The 21872-nt window shown below is 42.1% G+C and overlaps 1 protein-coding gene across 1 annotated transcript in view; it reads left to right on the forward strand.

Annotated features, from left to right (window-relative positions):
- Nucleotides 1-21872, forward strand: part of SNX25 (sorting nexin 25) — a 103748-nt gene that overhangs the window by 25288 nt on the left and 56588 nt on the right. The window contains exons 2-5 of the mRNA XM_066380177.1: nt 2364-2448; nt 8803-9019; nt 15236-15408; nt 16852-17038. Of these exons, the coding sequence (XP_066236274.1) occupies nt 2364-2448; nt 8803-9019; nt 15236-15408; nt 16852-17038 (662 nt within the window). The remainder of the gene's footprint in view (nt 1-2363; nt 2449-8802; nt 9020-15235; nt 15409-16851; nt 17039-21872) is intronic.

Below are 21872 nucleotides of genomic sequence, written 5' to 3' on the forward strand. Positions count from 1 at the left end.
TAATACAGTTCTACTAAAAGAGCCAAAATGAAAAATGTTAATTTCAGAAGGTTTTAAAATTAAACCTTTATTCAGATGCAGTCAGTAGAATCACAACATATGTTTATATGTGATTTTTTTTTAAGTGAGAGGAGGGGAGATAGTGAGACAGATTCCTATGTGTGCCCTGAACAGGATTCACCCTGTAAACCCCATCTGAGGTCAATGCTTGAATCAACTGAGCTATTCTTAGTGCCTAGGGTAGATGCTCGAACCAATTGAGCCACTGGCTGTGGGAGGGGAGGAGAGAGAAGGGAAAAGAAACAAATGGTCGTTCCTCATGCGTACGCTGACCAGGAATCAAACCTGGGACGTCCATATGCCAGGCCAGCACTCTGTCCATTGACCCAACTGGCCAAGGCCTGTTTATATGTTTTATTTCTAAATATGAAGCAGAGAGAGAAAAGAAATTTGCAGACAGATGGCAAGAAGTAGTAGAGCTGTGACTAGGGAGACCAAAAAGAAAAGGTAAAAGTATGAGTGAGAAAATTAAGTTTTGACAGAAGTTGCAAAGATAGACACAAGCATAGAATACCAGCTTCTCTCCCAGTCCTTGGAGATGTTTCCATTTTGAGAACCCAAATTCTGGAACTTCTTAAATAAATGTTGTGTGACTTTGGTTTTGTCATTTGATTCGTGTTATACACTAAAGCTGCCATACCTATATTTGGGGAACTATACCAGACTGTTTGGCAAAGGCTTGAGAATTTGTGATTCAAGTAATTTGTCAGTATAGTGCTCTAAAAGTATTAACTCAATTAAAAAATTGTCCAAAAAATCCATGTTATTTAAATATCTTCCTGATGTTCTAAAAAGCACTAGAATTTAAAATTTTTTCTCATTTTCTCAGTTTTTTTTTCTTCACAAAATAAAAACTTAAAAATTACAATGAGCCTGACCAGGCAGTGGTGTAGTGGATAGAGCATCAGACTGGGACATGGAGGACCCAGATTCGAAACTCTGAGGTCTCCAGCTAGAGCACAGGCTCATCTGGTTTGAGCAAAGTTTACCAGCTTGAGCCGAAGTTTGCTGCCTTGAGCAAGGGGTCACTCACTCTGCTGTAGCCCCCAGGTCAAGGCACATATGAGAAAGCAATCAATGAACAACTAAGGTGCCACAATGAAGGATTGATGCTTCTCATCTCTCTCCCTTCCTGTCTGTCCCTATCTGTCCCTCTCTCTGTCTCGGTCACACACACACAAAATTACAGTGAAATGTACTGACCACTTACTTTTGTAGCAAGCTACTCAGGGACTAGAAAATAGTTTTAAATGATTTAAAGTATATTTCTTGTGTGCATTAAATGGCTTTTGTTTATAAGAGTATGATTATTTAAGGTATTAAAATATTCCTTGAGAAAGTATTGAATGTTGTGTTAATTTGTAACAAAAGAATTCTTTTGTTTTGTGAGAGTAACTGAACACTTAAGGCTTTTAATGTTTCAACTAAGGAATCTTAAAACTATGGCTTTTTGTTTGTTTTTAATAACAGTGATCATAGAAAACAGACGATGCTGTTGGCACTTGACCCCATGGATAACATGAAACTAAGCCAGGGACTAGGCATTTACTGCTCCCGTTGGGTGGCCCAGACACATGGGGTGGATTGCAGCTGTGTTTGGGTGGCCCGCCTGGGAACAGCGTGATTGTCTCAGGCTTGCTTGTTAAATGAGGGTGATAGTAGCATTGCCATTTAGATCTCCTTGGTGATGTGGTGATGCTAGTTGAGCACTTGTAATATATACTGTGCAAAAAAAAAAAAAAAAGCTCCATATTTTGTTAACATTGCTTAGTTATTTTTTATGCCCCTAAACCAATAAAAACATTATACATGCTTTTGATTTTTTTGGTAGGTGATCAATTAAAAGGTTTTCCTCTTCAATATAGTCTTACTAGCCCAATAGTGGGATTTTCATTCTGTATGTTCTCTCCCCAAATCCCTGCCACCCCCTTTTTTAATTTTTAAAAACTTGTTACATAGACATATATGGAGTAAGAAGTTAAAATCCTATGCCTAGAGAAAACCACTTCTAATAGTTTGAGGTATGCATTTCTAAACATTTTGCATGTTTTTGTACGTTCTACCATTCTGTTGATTTATTTCTATATTTTCATCATACTGTTTTGATATCTGAAAGAGAAAAAAAAACCTTCCTTAATTCTTCTTTCAAAAGATTTTAACTAACCATAAACATTTATTTACTTTTCCAAAATAACTTTATAATCTGATAAGCAACATCTTATTGCTTGTTTAGATGGTCTTATTTTTATATGTAATTTATTCCTTCAATAATCTGTATCTTTTCTCTTCTTCTCACGTTTCAGAGTCCTGAGTATCAGAACTCACAGGAGCCAGTTCAGCCTAGAAGGGTGGTGATTTCCCATAACATGGATAAAGCTCTGAAAGAAGGTAAGGACTGATGAGATTACATAATCACCATATTCTAAAGGGGAAATGACCTAGTAAGTATATCCTTCTCATCAGTGTATAGCATTAGGACTTTTTTCTAACGAATTTTTATTTGATGACTAAAGAAATACATCCACATTTTGGTGGAATGGACGGAATTGAAACATTTTATTAAGTAGGAATTTCTAGGTCAAGTGAGGCTAGCCACCATGTGAAGCAAGGATCAGGAAATATTTTCTTCTTCTAAATGTATCCTAGAAAAGGTGTGTTGGTAATAAATACACTCAGGCTTACTATTGGACAAACCAGTTAACCAAATTAAGGAATAGCAGTCAACCTTACAAAAGAATGAAGGACGTACACATGAAATTTGTGCAGAAAGTGTGAATGGGGGATTGTGGAGGGTATAATAGTGTTACATGTCTACAAGTGGGGGTAAGTAAGTGTAATTATAAATACTAAAGTTTAAATGATAGTATAGTTTGATAGAATTAAAGTTTAGAAAATTTTTTTTAATGATAGAATTAAAATTTAGAAAATGTTTTTTAATTAAATTTCCAAAACCACTGACAGCTTCAGTTATGTGTATAAAAAAGGTGTGAGTTTTTCAGGTGAATACATGATATTAGTTATGAAGTTAAGAAAGAACTAAATAAATATACTTAGGCAAGGGTGTTTTACGTGTAGTTCACAGAAATCACCATATGAAAATTTGAAAATGATAACTGTAAACAATGGACAGTTTGAAATTGTGTGGTTTCACAGGATTTTAGAACTAAGGGAACTGTAATTAAACTTTGAAAGTATTTCTGGTATATTAGTAAGGTATGATGACTTTGATAAAACTTACTGGATTTAAAATTTAACTTTAATTCTTAATCTCAAACCTAATTTTAGTTGCTTTGATTGAGGTAGAAATTAACATACTTTGAAATGCACAAATCTTAAGTGTACAATTCATTAATTTTCATAAATGCATATACTCTTGTAACCACTACCTTCATCAAAATAAAGAAGCCTGACCTGTGGTGGCACAGTGGATAAAGCGTCGACCTGGAAATGCTGAGGTCGCCGGTTCAAAACCCTGGGCTTGCCTGGTCAAGGCACATATGGGAATTGATGCTTCCAGCTCCTCCCCCCCTTCTCTCTCTCAGTCTCTCTCTCCTCTCTCTCTCTCTCTATCTCCTCTCTGAAAATGAATAAATAAAATAAAATAAAAAAAAGAATATGTTTGTCATCACAGAAAATTTGCTTCATGTAGCTAATTAAGTGCATCCAGCAAATTTTTCATTTCAAAATTTGCACTTTTTGTGTCTAGAATTTCTTTGGTTCTTTTTTGAATTTTTTGCTTTTTTGCTGATATTTCTCCATCTGTCACTTCTTTTTTTTTTTTTTTTTTTAAAGATTTTTTTTTTTTAATTTTTTATCTATTCATTTTAGAGAGGGGAGGGAGAGACAGAGAGAGAAGAGACAGAGAGAGAGAGAAGGGGGGAGGAGCTGGAAGCATCAACTCCCATATGTGCCTTGACCAGGCAAGCCCAGGGTTTCGAACCGGCGACCTCAGCATTTCCAGGTCGACGCTTTATCCACTGCGCCACCACAGGTCAGGCCTGTCACTTCTTATGACCATCATTATCCTTAGTTCCTTGAATATATTTATAATAGCTATTTTAAAGTACCTGTATGCTAAATCTAACATCCAGGCTTCTTGGGGTTGGTTTCTATTAATTGCTTTTTCTCTTAATGATGTATTACCTTTTTGGTTTCTTTCAGTTCTAGTTAATATTAGCTGTGTGCAGAAAAATATGTATGCTACTTTCTAGACATTCTGTGATCTTCCTCTGAAGATCTTATTTTTTGTTCCAGTATGTAGTTTAATTTTCAGCTGATCACCTTAAAGATACTTGGTTTTATACATTTTTTTAGGGTGGATCTATTTGGGTTTTGTCCTTAGTTTACGGTGAATCCCTGAGTCCTAGAACTTAGGTTTAACTCATGTATTTTGTGGTCCTTCTACAAGTCAGTGGAAGACCACACAGTCATACCTCTAATTTAGCATGATTCCAACTCCATACTGTTTCCCTGCAGCGGATAGCAGCTGTAGTCTCTACTCAGGTCTTTCAGTCTTCCAGATGTGCCACAAACAAGTGTGGCTAGTAATTGTCCAAGTCCTGAGTGAGAATGGTGCGGAATGAAGAAATGGACTTAAGGAGAAAAAAGGATGGGATTGGGAGGCCTCTGCAAGCTGATGGCAAGCCAGAGCAAAAGCAAAGCCCCCGAGAATTCAAGTCTTTAAGCCATATGCAAATAAGGAAGTCTTTGATACAAAGTCACACATCTGAGGCATAAACAGGAATCCTCATAAGAGTGCACCATCCCACATCATGCAACAGTCAAGGGTGTGGGGAAGATCTTGTCTTAAAAAGGGTATTTGAGAAGATCTTAGTATTAGAAGAGTGTGGGAAGAGCTTAGTCTTAAACTAAGCCCTAGGCTGTAAGGACTTTGTCAGTTTACAGCCTGTCTCCCACACAGATGTTTCAGCCTTCCAGGTGTTTCAGCCTTCCACTGGTCTCCTTGTAGCCTCACCTCCATTCATGTGCAGTTATTGCTTTAAGGATATCTGGTATAAGAGGGTAGCTGTTCTAACTTCTCAGACTGACAGTAGTTCATTCACACTATATCTGAACCACTAAAACAGAGTTTTACATTTGAAGTTGGCTAACAAAGCACAGTAATAATATACTTTGAGCATCCTCCTTGAGTATGCCATTGAAGCCTTAGTCATTCTTGAAAGCCTAATTATATTATTTTGCTCCACATTCTTGACTAATACTTCTTTCTTCTCAATCTGTAAAGATTTAAGGCAAATCCTAAATTAAATTGAGCTAGAATACAAGCACGCTTTAGGAATGTCAACAAAAAATCCACCCACAAACATGTGACACACATCTATGCCTTGAAGTTTACTCAGTTCTTTAAATCAATCTATTTTTACATTGTACATTCTAAAAGAAACAAAATAGATACATACAAGTAAAATGGTGAAATAATGTTTCTAGTTTAAACCAACATCAGGGGAAATTTTAAAATAAATGCTCTTAAGCATTTCATATAAAGTGAACTCAAATTACTATAGACTTAACAAGCATCCCTGCTATTTGTAATTTGCAAGCATACCAAAAGTCCCTCAATTTTATCAAGTCAAGTCTGCTGAAAATAGCTGATAATACTCAGAATTTCAATTAAATATACTGGTACTAGAGTTTAGAAATAGAAATTAAAATAGTCTAGAAATGCAAATTATAATCACTATAGATTTTCTAAGTGCTTATAAAACCTCTTAGCCTTCTCAACACACATTTTTAGGTTCTAATTTTTTTGTTAAATGTCCAAATTTTTTTGGAAGGCAGTTTTGGTTTAATTTGTCTCATGTTTTTTTTTTTTTTTTCCACTTAAATATTTTAAATAATTTTTCAATAATTTGTTACATCTGGGTCAGAAATAGTTTCTGGTTTTTTCTTAATGGACTAGTCCAGTCAGGAATGTTATGTAGCTACTTTTTGTGGAATCTAGAAAACAGAAGTTATGTGTTCAAATTAATATCTGGAAGTGAGCAGGAAGTTGCTGAAGGGCTTAGATGATTCATTTGTTGGTTTTCCTTTGTCTTGCCCTTTCCTTCGTGTTTAGTGGATATTGATTCCACCTTACTTGCTGGAAGCCCTCTATAAATATTTATCTAATGAATAGGGAAAGATTGAGGTAGACTCATTTTTTCTTTTCGATGCCTGCCCCTTAGTGTTTGTTCTTAGCAAGTAGTTGCTCTCAGCTCTACGGCTCAGTTCTATTAAAAGATATTCTCTGCATGACTGAGGCCCATGGATTCACTTTGAGAATTTATCTAAAAGTCTTGATTTTTGATGCTCTGTGTATGCTTTTGAGCTTTGGGATTTAATATGCTATTTTGTAAGTTGTTATAAAGCTGAGAAATCCTGGAAATATGGAAGAACATTGGATGCACTTTTATGGTTGATGTTCTGAGAAGAAAGCCATCACAGGATATGAAAAGAAGAGTAATGCTTCTTTTGACCTGTGGGCTCCTGTAGGTGTGTGGATTCTCCACGCAGAGTGACTACTAAGCCTGAGCTGGAGATTCCATTAGCTACTCAATTTTCTAAGAAACAAGACCCTCCCCTTCCTACTAAAAAACAAACAGAAAACAAAAGCACAACTTAAAGTTGGTGTGTGGTGGCCAAGGTGCATAAACTGAGCACCAAAGCCTGGGCTAAAGACTTGAGAATTATGGGTTAGCCGTTTGTATGCCAGGTGTGCGACAGGTCGGGACCCCAGGTCACCTTTTACTTCACAGGATTCCTGGTGATAAATCGGTACAAAGACAGGCAAAGCAAAGCAGGAAGATAAAGTTCTTTTACTAAAACAATATATGGTTACATCAGAATTAAGCCAAGTCAAATGGTATTTGAAAAGGAAAGAAATAAACCCACCAAAGTTAGTAGTGGTTAAAAAATAGCCCATGTGTCCTTGAGTGGGAACAGGATTATGTGGCTAAATGTTTTGCTCCCCTGGAGTCCTCAAAGCAATCACCCCTCAAGCCCAGTAATATTTTTAATTCTCAGAAGAACTGATTTCTTGCAAAGATCATTGGCTTTACTTTTTTTTTCCTGTATGGACTAAAGCTGCCCATAGTAACATGGAAACCACCCTACATTCATGACTGTTGAGCACCAGATATGTGGCTTGTCCAAATTGTTGTGTGCTAAAAGTACAAAATATGCACTAGCCTATGAAGACTTTGCATGAATAAAAGCAAAATATGTCATTAGTAATTTACAATCTTGATTACATACTGAAATTATAATAATTTAGATATTAGATAAAGTATTATTAAAATTAATTTTTTTGTGTGTGAGAGAAAAGAGAGACAGAAAGGGATAGAGATGAGAAGCAACAATTTGTAGTTGTGGCACTTTAGTTGTTCATTGATTGTTTCTCATACGTGCCTTGACCAGGGGGCTCTAGCCAAGCCAGTGTGACCCCTTGCTCATGCCAGCAACCTTGGGCTTCAGGCCAGCAACCGTGGGATCATGTTGAGCTCAAGCTAGTGAGCCTGTGCTCAAGCCGTCCACCTTGGGGTTTCGAACCTGGATCCTCAGCATCTCAGGTCGGTGCTCTGTCCATTGCGCCACCACTGGTCAGCCTTAATTTCACCTTTTAAAAGGTGGCTACTAGAAATTTAAGATTACAAATGAGGCTCTCATATTTTTTCTGGACAGCACTGGTCTGGAGCTAAGGTTTTCTAACTCCAAAGCATAGAATTGATCGAGACTTAAGAAAATAGACACTTAGGAATCTTCTTAAGGCAGTGCTCAGCTGCAGGTGCTGAACCTGGTGTGGTATCTGACATATGGGATTCTTCGTGCATGAGGTGGAGTCTCATTAGGGGTAGGAAACTATATAGTAATTGAACAGAAGTTTAATATGGAGAATTGTTAATTAACTTGTAACATTGGGTTCACTCCTGTGGGCTAGAGAACTCTGAAGAATATGGGATAAGCAGGGGACAGGAGCTTTGTTGCTAGGGCTCTCTGGGGCCGAGGCACAGCGCTATTGGGAGTGATCCGTTTGGAAGAGGGGTTCCTCTTCGTAGAGAGCTGAGATCCAGGCCTCACCGGAGAGCGCACAGCCTGGGCCTGGCTCAGTGTGGAGCAGTCCGGGGAGATGCCACAGGCTGGGGGAGTGCACCCACAGGGTGCCAGTGGACTTCTCTGGGCAGCTGCCCTTGGTGCTGTTAGAACTTGCTGGGGGTGAGCACCATCCAGTGCCCCTCATGCTGCTGTCGGAAACAACCCAGGAAGAGAAGCCCCTTCTTCCTCCAGTGTCCCCCCAGCCCCCCCACACACTGAGAAAATGTCACATGTGCCAATTGGCAAAGGAGAAATGTGTACGGGGTAGACCTCCGATATCAAAGCGTGGCAAAAAAAGGTGAATTTGAGCTGAGGCAATAAGTCGGTCTCTGGCGCTCTCTGTAAGTGTGCTGCCGCTGTCGAAGACGCTCTGTTTTAGGTCGCTTGGCACCAAGATGGACTAGTAAAAAACTGGGCTGTCCGAGAAAACCCAGGACATACGACAACCGGTCACCACATCCCAACACTTCTAGACTGATGAGAATCTTTCATTTTGAAAGGTTTTAGTGGAGATTATGTCGTGTACTGTTTCCTACTCTCTTTTGAGCACTGACCACTGAATAGCAGTTGGCCAGTCTCCAGGAGCAGTGCTGTCTTCATGTTGCCTCCTTTCCCCCGAGTGTTGCTCATCGCCGTGTTTGTTCCTGGCAGTGTTTGACTACTGTTACAGAGACTACATTCTCTCCTGGTACGGGAACCTCAGCAAGGATGAGGGGCAGCTTTACCACCTGCTCCTGGAAGACTTCTGGGAAATTGCCAGACAGCTGCACCACCGCCTGAGCCATGTGGATGTGGTCAAAGTCGTCTGCAGTGACATCGTAAGGACCTTGCTCACTCACTTCTGTGACCTAAAAGCCGCGAATGCCAGGTACGTGTTATAATATGGGAAACCCTCCCCCCCTTTTCACAAGAAAATACATATTTTTTTTATTAAATAAGAAGCCTTGGTCAAGACAAAACTCTAGATTATTTTATTTCTTGCTGACACTTAAATTGAAATGTAGAGGTATGGAGGAGAATAATTAAACTTTCTAAGAGAAAACCACTTTAAAGACTTGTTTAATTTTGTAAATAAACAGTAAAGTGAATTTTACTGCGTCGGCACTATCATGAACTTAATTATAGTATTATGGATACCTAGAAATAAAATATTGAAGTATAGTGTTTCATACTATGAAGAATATCAGTGAGTTTACAACTCTTAGAAAAGTTAAAAGTGGTTTCCTCCCTCCCTCCCTCCCTCCCTCCCTCCCTCCCTCCCTCCCTCCCTCCCTCCCTCCCTCCCTTTGAGTTAAGAGCATCACCAAATCCTTAAAACTGATTTTTAGAAGGAATTTACTGTTGGAGCTTGTGGGCTATAATTAGAGATGTTTCAATGTGAAAATTGCTAATATTAGGCTTGTTGGCCTTTTGTACTGTTACATTGGAAGGGTTTGTGCCCATTAGGTGACTGCCTTTGGAAGACTTCAGCAAGGCCATTTCTGTGCCGATAATAAATTCTTTCTTTCTTTTTCTGATAGAATCTTAAATGTATGTTTTACTCTTGAGTGAGTACAGAATGATGAATTATGCACTTCTAACTTGAACATACAGAATAGTCTAGGCTTCTGCTTGTTTGGATGTGGTCTCAGTTGGAGTAGAAATGGGCTCCCTACAGTTACTTGGCCTATTTTCACTGACAATATTCTACCTCTATGTTTAGGGAAGAGATAAAGTATTTGAAAAATACGTAAGCAGATGAGTAAGTGTTGGTAGGTGGTAACTCACCTTTTTTCTAGGAAGGGCTGTTGTGTGAATTGACCAGCAGGCAGTCTCTGTTCCCCTGGACCTGGTTGCTCAGCATGCTTGTACCATAGTGTCCATCCATTCTCAGCTGTTGCCTCTTCCTGGTATTGTCTCTCCCAAAGTCGACCTGGCTCAGGTTTGGGAGACCAAAACCCACAGAGCCAACACAGGCTATTATTTTCTAGCTTTCTGCCCCCATTGTTTTGCAAACTTGTAGAAAACTGGGACCCATAGTAAGAAATTCATTTTAGCCCTGGCCAGATAGCTTGGTTGGTTAGAGCAGTGGTAGTCACCCTGGTCCCTACCGCCCACTAGTGGACATTCCAGCTTTCATGGTGGGCGGTAGCAGAGCAACCAAAGTATAAATAAAAAGAGAGATTTAACTATAGTAAGTTGTTTTATAAAGATTTATTCTGCCAAACTTAGCGAAAATCCAACATAAAGTACTTGGTAAGTAGTTATTATTATATGCTTTAACTTGCTGTAACTCTGCTTTATAAATTTTATAAAGTAAAGTTACTTCCCTACTTTATAAATCACCATTACTGTGGAACCGGTGGGCGGTCAGAAAATTTTACTACTAACAGAGATACAAAAGTGGGCAGTAGATATAAAAAGGTTGACTACCCCTGGGTTAGAGCATCATCCAGAAACACAGAGGTTGCTGGTTCGATCCCCGGTTGGGGCATATATAGGAGCAGCTCAATGTTCCTGTCTCTTTCTCTCCCTTCTTTTCTCTCTACAATTAATAAAATAAACATTAAAAGAAAAGGGAATTCATATTATATTGTGACCCAGTTTTATAAAACAATATTCTTATTGCTTGTGATAATTGATACTTTTTGTTCTCTCTTTTTTCTTTCTTTTTTTTTTCTTTTTTCCAAAGTTGGAAACGGGGAGGCAGTCAGACAGACTCCCGCATGTGCCCAACCGGGATCCACCCGGCATGCCCACCAGGGGGCGATGCTCTGCCCATCTGGGGCATTGCTCTGTTGCATCCAGAGCCATTCTAGCGCCTGAGGCAGAGGCCACAGAGCCATCCTCAGCGTAGGGGCCATCTTTGCTCCAATGGAGCCTTGGCTGTGGGAGGGGAAGAGAGAGACAAAGAGGAAGGAGAGGGGGAGGGTTGGAGAAGCAGATGGGCGCCTCTCATGTGTGCCCTGGCTGGGAATCGAACCCGGGACTCCTGCACGCCAGGCCGATGCTCTACTGCTGAGCCAACCGGCCAGGGCCTTCTCTTTTTTTTTTTTTTTTTTTTTTTTTAATGGTGTTTGACACCGAGTTTATTTTATTTGGTTCCTTTTGGGTCATAATCCATGGTTTGAAAAAAATTATAGAGCAGTGGGTCTCAGATTTTTTGTCTCTATTTCTTAAAAGTTATTGAGAACTTAAAAGAGCTTTTGTTTATGGGGTATATCTTGTGCTGTGCTGGGCCAGCTTCTCTTGGTTTACAGGAGCTGACTGTGCACATCGCTCCTACGCTCTGAGTTCAGTGACCTCAGGTTGTTAGCTTGTAATTGGCCATGGTGGGGGTATTTACGCTGTGAAATGGGTTAATGCGACAGACCCGAGCTGCCCTCGCCTCCGTTGGAGAGCCATTAACCAGCTGATCACTTATTGTATCTACCAATATTTACCATATTAGAGATGAAAACTAAGAAACTTTTAAAGTGCAAGAATACACAGTATGCTTTTCATGAACCATCAGAGTGACATGTCATCGCACATCTGTAGCCTCTGCAAAGCTCCACTGTGCTTGGGAGATGGAGAATGCAAACAGGTGCCATTTTCCTATTGCTATGAGTAAGTTCCAAGCTCAGAGACAGCCCCCTGAAAGGGTCTTGGGGACACATAGGAGTCTCCAGACCACCCTCTGAAAATTGCTGTTTGTAGAGAAACTTCCAGTAAGGGGGTATGTGAACTCATAAGGGAAGTGAGAGAACTAGGACTTGTGGGTGACCTCCCCAGAGTTGCACAAGCGTCAGCCTCTTCTTCTGAGGGGCCAGCAGCCCCTTGGCGCCTCTGCTGATTTGCTGTGGTGTCCATTATAGAAAGTGTCCCACTGTTCTAGCTGGCAGGTGCTGTCACAGATTTGTTAGAATTCAGTGGAAGCTCATTTTAAGGATAAGTATTTACTCTATGGTCCAATAGAGGACAGTGTTTTAAATCAGTGTTTTATTCCAGTTAGAAGGCTGATGGATTTAGGTTTGAGAGAAGAGCAAGTGGCTAGTGAAATACAGTGTTTTTATGATTATCAAATTTTAGCACAAGAATATATTTTCCATTGAGACGTTTACCAGCTTCTGAAATTACTGCTTTTATAAATAGTATAAAGATATTATAGCTAAAGCGTCAGAAAAATAGAAACAGAGAATTGATTTCATTCCAGAAACTCCTTTTCTTTGGGTTTCGACTTGCCTTCTGCCGAGGGTGGATTTATTTTACTGCTATCTGGGCTGTGCCTAGACACTCTAGTTGATGATCCCTATTAAAGAAAAGACTGTCACTGCGCTCTGGGATGATGGGTATTTGAGAGAGCACCAGTAGGTCGCTGCTGTTTTGCATGTAGATGATCATGCGTGCACTGGAGGTGAACCCTGGAGAACTAAGACTTGATTGTGCTTCGTCTGCTATGCATCATGCCAGGAGACGGGTAGACAGCATGCTTAGGTTTGATGGCTAGATTCGTCCTTGCCTGCCCCAGGCGAACTGCGTCCTCATCCTGGAAATCGCCATGAATGTGCAGATAGCCATTGGCAGCCTGGGAGGCTCCAGCTGAATGGGCCACCATCAGACAAGGGAATAATAAACTGCATTAATAAAAGCAGCACCTCCTCTGGCTGACTGCTGGGCAGTTGTGTGGGCGGCTTTCCGGCCAGCCTGTGGTTATTTGCAGGCCAGCGTTCTGTTGCCACTTGAAGCCAGTCCAGATCACATTTAATTCTGGCCGCTGCTTCCTCGTGCTTTGTCCCATCTGTCTTGTTGCAGCATATTTCAGTAAAATATAAAAATGATTATTTTTTATGCTATTAAATTGATAGCATCTTTAATTTTGTAGTCTCTTTACAATCTCCGTGTTTTGTTTACTAGTCAAGCATGGGCATGCTGTTTAAGGGAGAAAAAATGTTTTTATTCACATATTTTCCTTCTTTATCTCTAATTTTTTTCTCCTCTTCTCCATGCAATCTGTGATTATGGTGTAGTGTGAAGCAGTGTTTTTCAACCGCTGGTCCACGGACCGGTCGGCCAGAAATTTTGTGTGGCCCCGTGAAAGAGTTCACCACCCTGATGTCGTATGAAGATTATAGACCAATAATCTTAGTTAAATTCACTTATGCTCAGGGTGATTTGTACCTTAGCGGCCCCTGAAATAATTCTCCTATTTCACTGGTCCCCAAGTGTAAAATGGTTGAACACCACTGCTGTAAAGTCTGCTGTAAAACATATGAACTTGAGAGTTATTTGTATCATTTGTTTTCTCTGTGATTTGGACTATCCACTTAACCACTCAGATCCTTAATAGTCTCATCTATGAAATGGTGATGATCATGTATACTTCTTGGTATAGATGGGAAAATGAAGTAATACTGTACATATGAAATTTATAAGAAGTCCTTTTCCTCCCTGAAGGAATGCGCACCCAGCAGTCAGGCCTGGGCACTGCAGTGAACAGGTTCATACGGACCTAGAAAGGCTGCTGCCAGGATCAGGGCTGCGATCCACCGGGAAGCTGGGTGCACGTCTCCTGACCTGGAAGCAGCTGTTTGACTCGTCATTCTTTCGCGGCTTCTTTAGCAGTACCTGATGTCTACTTGCTGGGGCATCATGGGAATATCCTGCTCGGAGTTAGCAGAGGCTTCCAGGGAAGCAGTCACCTTCCCATTGTTTTAGAGATCAAGCTTATGTGACCAACCTCTGACCTTTGGCTCACTCCGAGGGTTTGCCCCTAACTTAGCACGAGAGGGAGAGGAATCTGTGGAAGTCTGAGGATCTGGCTCCTTTCATTGTCTGCCTTCCAGTGGGACAGAGAAGGGGCAGAGAAGCCCACTTTGAGAGAGATTTTGATGTTATTTAAAGAACACTGTCTTGTAAAAGTGGGCTTTTTTTGGCCAACTTCCTCCAATAATATTAACCAGATATATATGCTAAGCATCACTCTTTAAAGTGTTTGAAATGAAGTTGCCTTTAACTCTTACAGTAACTTTAGCTGGCTGCATATCTAGAGTTTAATATAATTTTCGATGCCATTAAAAAGTTAATATGTATTAGTATATGTGCAAAAGCTTGCTCTTAAAATCTCTGTTCGTGCTGTTGGCTTTGCGCATGAGGGTTGAGCTCCTCTGGTTTGTTGGAGAAGACCAAGAGGAAACCTCTCTTTTTAGTGTGCATATTCTGGGAATAGGCTGTAGTCTCTTGTGCAAAAAGAAATCAGTTTCCTTCTGAGAGACACTGGTCATAAAGGCCCCGATATGCATTTATCTGTTTTCTTTCTTGTGTGGTGCCCAGAATACTTCCTCCCCACCTGTTTAGTGTTTTTTCTTCTTCCTGGATTGGCCACAAATTACTGCAAAGCCCATGAACTTTGCCTCTTATCTGGAAGATACTGGAAAAATTACCTTCCTAGTTTTTCTTGAATTACTGTTAAGATACAGTAGGAAAAGGAGGTATAGAGAGTTCTATTGTTCACTTGTCTTCGCTCAGATCTCCAAATTAATGGCCCTTGGGTGGCGATGGCATCAGTGCCGACAGGGAACCTGTGACCAGGTTCGCAAACTAGTCGGAAAATACTTGGGAACAGGTAGTACTTACAGAAGGCCATTTGCCATCGAATTATGTAGCATCAAGTTATGCACCACTGCCTCAGAAATACCAGAGCTTTTTAGTCCCGTGGTCACCCACTCAGGACTGCTGGCTCGTGTCCCCCGTGTACGCTTTGTTAGAGTTTCTCCTTTGAAAAGTAAAGCTGTAGATCACATTCGTGAAGAAAGCTAGGTGACCTAGAAATAAGCTAATTAAAGAATACTCATACCTTTCTGGATTGCTGCTGATTTGGGAGTTATATATATAATGGTGATGCTACTTAAGGGTTGAAATCCCAAAAGACCATGCATGCGCTTGCGTTTTTCCAGACACAGTTGAGCAGATTACTGGCTACTGATATTGTTGAGGAGTGGACACATAGTTGTTAAAACCAGTGTGTTGCCCATTTAAAATATTTTTTACCTAATGGCATACAACCGAATTGTTTCTAGAATTTTCTTTCCTTCCTTTTTTCTCTCTCGTGTATTTATCTTTTTAGACAAGAAGAACAGCCAAGGCCTTTTGTGTTGCATGCATGCTTGAGGAACTCGGTTGAAGAAGTAAGATTCCTACAGACGTGTTCTCGGGTTCTGGTGTTCTGTCTCCTCCCCTCCAAGGACGTCCAGTCTCTCAGCTTACGTATAATGCTTGCAGAGATTCTCACAATGAAAGGTAGACTTCCATATGTAATCAATATTACTAATGCAATGATAATTGTGCAAACAAATGTGCTGCTTACTGATGTGATTGGGAACACTTCTTAGGACATCGACATGGCCCTTGCTTACTGTAGGACCTAGGAGAATTCATATATTTGCAAAATTTTATGGTTAGATGTCAGGGCATCATTTGGCCATATCTGTAAACAGATATTTATAAACATTGCCAGGTGTTGTGTATTTTGACATAGGATAGGCAGTCCTTAATGCTCTTCATAGGGAAGCATCCATTTGTGGTAGCTTTTGAATTATCCAGGCCAATAATACATGCGATAGTAAAAGAGTATCTATACTTCCACTCAACTGTGCATTTACTTAAACTACCTTTGCTGCAAGATTCATTGATAATGCCTGTATGTAATTTTGTGAACTGGAATAAAGAAAGAAAGTAACTGTACCACAATGTGATTACTAAGACAAAAGTATATCCAGGGACATGCCTGGTCAGCATGAGAAAAATGGAAGAAAATGTGACGTAAGAGAAATTTTTCCTATCTCAGAATTTTAAACAAATAATGTGGCATTTGATATGCATTGAGTGAACATCTCGTTTATTCTTTTGGAATTAGCAGGTAGCGCCAATTAGCTGATAGAATCAACCACAGAGAGAAGGGGAACTTTTCTTTTTTTTTTTTCTTTTTTTTTTTTCATTTTTCTGAAGCTGGAAACAGGGAGAGACAGTCAGACAGACTCCCGCATGCGCCCGACCGGGATCCACCCGGCACGCCCACCAGGGGCGACGCTCTGCCCACCAGGGGGCGATGCTCTGCCCATCCTGGGCGTCGCCATGTTGCGACCAGAGCCACTCTAGCGCTTGGGGCAGAGGCCACAGAGCCATGCCCAGCGCCCGGGCCATCTTTGCTCCAATGGAGCCCCGGCCATGGGAGGGGAAGAGAGAGACAGAGAGGAAAGCACGGCGGAGGGGTGGAGAAGCAAATGGGCGCTTCTCCTGCGTGCCCTGGCCGGGAATCGAACCCGGGTCCTCCGCACGCTAGGCCGACGCTCTACCGCTGAGCCAACCGGCCAGGGCGAGAAGGGGAACTTTTGAACCTAAAGTCAACACAATGAATTTATAATAATGTCATTGATTTTTTTTAGCAACTTCCTCTCTGCGATATGCTCTCAGCAGTTAGGGGATGTTGACTTTCATCTTTTGGCAGACAAAACATACTGAGTCTTATAAAAGAAAACAAAAGAGAAAAATCAGTGGACTTAATTTGGATAGATTTGTTAGTGATATGGGATGGGCGGCCATGTGTGTGGGCATGCATGTGTGTTTGTACGATCCCCATCTGGGTAGTTTAAAAATGAATTGAGCCCAAACACCGGCTCAGTGATACCATATAAAAACTGTCTGGTGAAAACTGTCCAGCTGCACTTTCCCCGCTTCCCACAGTCCTGAAGCCGGTGGTGGCCTTGCTGAGTAACCCGGACTACATTAACCAGATGCTGCTGGCCCAGCTGGAGCGCAGAGAACAGATGAGCGAGCACCACAAGAGGGCCTACACCTATGCCCCTTCCTATGAAGAGTTCATCAAGCTCATCAGCAGCAACTCGGATGTTGAGTTCTTGAAGCAGCTAAGGTATTTGGTCTTCAATTACCGCCTGGTAATAGCAACTAATTATCATCCTCTGCCGAGTTAGGTAGGGAAAAATGTGTTTGCCGGGGAAATCTATAAATCTTAGCTTCAGTGATAATTAAATTTATCCAGCTTCTCCTTCAGCAGTGGAATTAGTTTTCTCCAAGTATAATCTTCTTTAAATAATTGGGTTATAACAGACTGAAAGCTGCTTTGTTGTTGGGAGTGTGCCTCACCGCTCTGACTTGTACCCCAGGGAAGCGTTGGAAGGAGATTGTGTGTTTTTAAAATCACATTGCAGAGCATTGTGTTGATTTTTGTTTTTCTTAGGAAAAATGCAGAGGCCCGGGTTTGGGAATAAAGGATTCTGGATTAATTGTTTTGAGAAAACACATTTGAAATATACCCCAGGAATCTCTTTTAAAGGGAAGTTCAATCTCACTTATTGTACTGGAGGTATTTTAGGGGTCATTGTGTGTGTGTGTGAGATTTTCCTTTTTTGCAGTAAGTATGTGCACATCCAGTAGATCAGGGGTCCCCAAACTACGGCCTGCGGGCCGCATGCGGCCCCCTGAGGCCATTTATCCGGCCCCCACCGCACTTCCGGAAGGGGCACCTCTTTCATTGGTGATCAGTGAGAGGAGCATAGTTCCCATTGAAATACTGGTCAGTTTGTTGATTTAAATTTACTTGTTCTTTATTTAAAATACTGTATTTGTTCCCGTTCTGTTTTTTTTACTTTAAAATAAGATATGTGCAGTGTGCATAGGGATTTGTTCATAGTTTTCTTTATAGTCTGGCCCTCCAACGGTCTGAGGGACAGTGAACTGGCCCCCTGTGTAAAAAGTTTGGGGACCCCTGCAGTAGATGATACAGTGTCGTGTGGCTGGCGGGTTTTCTCGAAGGCTGCTGTGCCTTTGAGTTCCCAGGTGGGAACACCTGAGGACGAAGGGAAACCCTGCCGGGTCATTTTGCTTCTGATAGGTGATTTTGGTATATCACTGATGGAAAAGTAAAACAGTGGCTGAAATTGAATCTTTGGATGATTTGAGGATTTCACACATGTCTCATTTGCCTCTGAACTAGGGTCAACATTAAAGTGAGTTACCAAAAGTGGCCAAAATACTTAAAAAAAAATTGTAAGTAGTTATTTTGAACAATCAGTGATTGGTACTCTACATCGTCTGTCGTTTTCTAAGCACAGTTCCTGCTCTTTTAGTGAGTCTTCATAAGAATTAATGGTTTTTCTTCAGCATATACTAAGCGAAGGCTCAGGACCAGAGAGGCTGTACGCAGCTCAGTGTGGGCAGGTCATCACCCAGCAGGCAGAGAAGCAGGGCAGCAGGAATTGCCCTTTGAAAAGCAAAGCCATGGTACCAGCTGGCCCAGGACGATGGGACAGCCTGCTTTAATCTTGGTAGGAACAGTCCAGATCGCCTCAATCTGCCTGGCCAAGGTTACACTAGAAATTCTGATCCTACAGTTCCCCTTTCCCTCTGATTCCTGACGAAACAAAGAACACTTAAATCTTCCTTTGACATCACCACCCCTGGGTCTCATACTGAGGGCAGCGCTGAAGGGTAGAACACAGCGGGCCTAGGAAAGCAGGCCCTCTCAACACAGGAGACTTTTTTTAGATTTTTATTTATTGATTTGAGAGAGAGTAAGACAAGGGGAGGAGCAGGAAGCTTCAACTCACAGTTGCTTCTTGTATTATATGTGCTTTGACCCGGCAAGCCCAGGGTTTTGAACCGGCGACCTCAGCGCTCCAGGCCGACACTTGATCCACTGCGCCACCCCAGGTCCAGGCTGAACACAGGGAGACTTTGAAAGGGCAGTATTCTTCTGAACTCCCATCTGTTTATGAACTGTCAGTGCCACACGTAAATCTTGGGAAGTATGTCGATAACTTCCTCTTAGAAGGGCTGCAAAGTTCTTTCGAAACAAGGAATGTAAACTTCTTGAAAGAGTTGTATGCAGTGGCCAACATCAGCTATGGGATCGTGATAATCCCGAAGATTTATATATTTCCCTCTGCAGGCATGGCAGAGAGCCTCTGGAGAAAAATACTGTGAAGGACGTGTTTCTCAATGAGATACACACTCCCAGATGTCCTTTCTGCACACATCTATACACACGGCATTATACTGCGGCAGTTTCTGGACCTGGGACCATGAGACAGTTCCTGGGGCTTTGCCGTATGCTGGACTGGCAGGCATTTCTGTTTGCTGTGGTGCAGGTGTATTTTTTAGCTGTGGGGCTGCTGTCCCTGTTAACTGCATCTTAGGAACAGACTGGAGGGCTGACCTTGGTTCTCTGCCTCTTGCACAGCTTGAACTAGAGCGCTCCCAGGCACAGCCCTGCAGTGGCAGAGAGTGATCATTTTGCTCAAAAAAGTAGGTGGTTGTGCATAAATTATCTTGTCACTCAGCTCCTTACTGTTCATCTGATAGGAAAATTGCTCTCCACTCCAGGCCGGGCCTGTGTCTAGTTATTGACAGGCAGCCTCGCTCTTCATTGGAGTCCTGTCTGGAGCCCGCCTCGGAGGTCCAGCACGCCGGCGCTGATGGGGCCGCTTGCTCCAGTCCCGGCCTGCACCGTGCGCTTGTTCTTCTGCTCAAGTGTGAGCACGCCGCTGACTGGCTTGATTAGTGTCCTAGGTCATTGTCTTCAAATCGCTCTTCATAAAATTTTATGATTGGCTGCCTAAGGCAGGGAATGCATCTTATTTAGACTAAGCAGTTGATGACACTGTCCACTCTTGTTTTATACATATTTGAGAGGTAGAGGCATATTTTCTAAAAGAAAAGCGTCATTGAACTCTGCTAGGCTGGAATGCATTAGAAACAGAGACAAACAAACCTGGAAGGTGGAGTTCGAAGTTCTGCAGAGTGTGCTGTTTCTCTGTTGCAGGAGATGCTTTCACAGTAGGACTGCAGAGCTACAAGTGCTTCCTTCAAGTAGGCTGAATGAGTGGTTCTTACCCTGGCTGTGTCTTACAGTCACCCAGGCTTTAAAACAATTACAGTTGGCTATCTCACTTTCCTTAGCTATTTCCTTTTTCTTCCTGCACCCAAGAAGTGGAAGCCAGGATGTGATGGCTAGACTGGTGTATTATTTTGAATTTTCCAGGGTCTACTAATAGGAGCAATGATCGTTCTCTTAATGAGACAGGAGCCAAAAATCTGAGTGTCCTCTTTTTTTTTTTTAATTGTATTTTCCTAAGCTGGAAACGGGGAGGCAGACAGACTCCTGCATGCACCCGACCGGGATCCACCCGGCATGCTCACCAGGGGGCGATGCATGATGCCATCTGGGGCATCGCTTTGCTGCAACCAGAGCCATTCTAGCGCCTGAGGCAGAGGCCATGGAGCCATTCTCAGCACCCGGGCCAACTTTGCTCCAATGGAGCCTTGGCTGCGGGAGGGGAAGAGAGAGACAGAGAGGAAGGAGAGGGGGAGGGGTGGAGAAGCAGATGGGCGCTTCTCCTGTGTGCCCTGGCTGGGAATCGAACCTGGGACTCCTGCACGCCAGGCCAATGCTCTACCACTTAGCCAGCCGGCCAGTGCCTCTGAGTGTCCTCTTAATGAAGGAAATTGCAGGGCAGGTTGAACAGATCTGCCACCATCGGTGTGGGCGGAGGGACGGTGGGACAAGGAGATGGTGGCCACAGTCAGGGAAGGCAAAGTTCAGAGCGAAGGTGCCTTCGTTACCGAAATTAGAAACGGACCGCATTTCCAGAGAAAGAACTGCATGTTACTTTATTTTGAAGATAAAGCTGGAGTCAAAGTAAACTCTGCAAAAGGAAAATGAAAGGTTCTGCCCCGAGAAGAGCTGCTTGTAAAGGCGTGTGCTGGCGCGGCCCAGACGCAGCTGGAGCTGTGTGCTGGGCAGGGCGGTAGTTCCTCAGCGTCTGTAAACAGTGCGCTGATGAAAAATACTTGCTCCTCCATGAATGGAAGAATTTTTGTGTAACTGGTTGGAGTGGAACCTGGGCATCACTATTTTTAAATATTCCCCAGGTTATTATAACATGCACCTTTATTGAGAATCTCTTTTAAATGGAACATTGTTCCATATGCTGCCAATCGGAAGTCTTAGCTAGATGTTATGCTATACAATTTTTAATCATTTGAAACCTGTTTATCACTGTTTGAGTTATATGGTAACTGTCGAGAATATTGACTAATCGGGACACCTCACGCTCCTGCTCTGTCCTCATAATAAACAAGGGCCTTCCCTGAGCTGTGTTTACGCCAAGGTTTCTCAGTCTTGGCAAAATTGACATTTCGGGCTAGATAGTTCTTTTTTGTGGGTACCTTCCTACTTATTGTAGAATATTCACAGCACCCTTGCCTCTGCCCACTGGATGCCAGGAGCACACCCACAGCTGTGACTCCAAAAATGTCCTCATACATCGCCAGATGTCTGCTGGGGACAAAGTCACCCCTGACTAAACCCCCGCTTTAACCCCACGAGTAGATTGGAGATACTTGTATTAGTTAGGATTAGATTCACAAAATACCTAGGAAATAATAATGATTACCAAAGTGTAGAGGGTTTTTCGAACATTTCTTCTATGAGAGAAGTCTGTAGTAGGCATTCCGGGAGGGTCCGGGGCCACTCTCCTCATGGGCCCTCAGGCTCATGGCTCTGCTGGGCTAAGCATGGGTGGTCAGTCCAGAGGCCTCACGGTCCAGGCTGGGCTCTGCAAGGCTGTCCATCACGTCCAGGAAGCAGAGTGACGGCAAGGAAAGATGGTGGCAAGGGTCATGCACTGGCTGTCCTCTAGGGAAATTTCTGGAAGCTGCTATCTGACATCTCTGCTCACATTGTG

This window comes from Saccopteryx leptura, chromosome 4 (assembly GCF_036850995.1).
Source record: "Saccopteryx leptura isolate mSacLep1 chromosome 4, mSacLep1_pri_phased_curated, whole genome shotgun sequence".
Classification (NCBI taxonomy): Eukaryota; Metazoa; Chordata; class Mammalia; order Chiroptera; family Emballonuridae; genus Saccopteryx; species Saccopteryx leptura.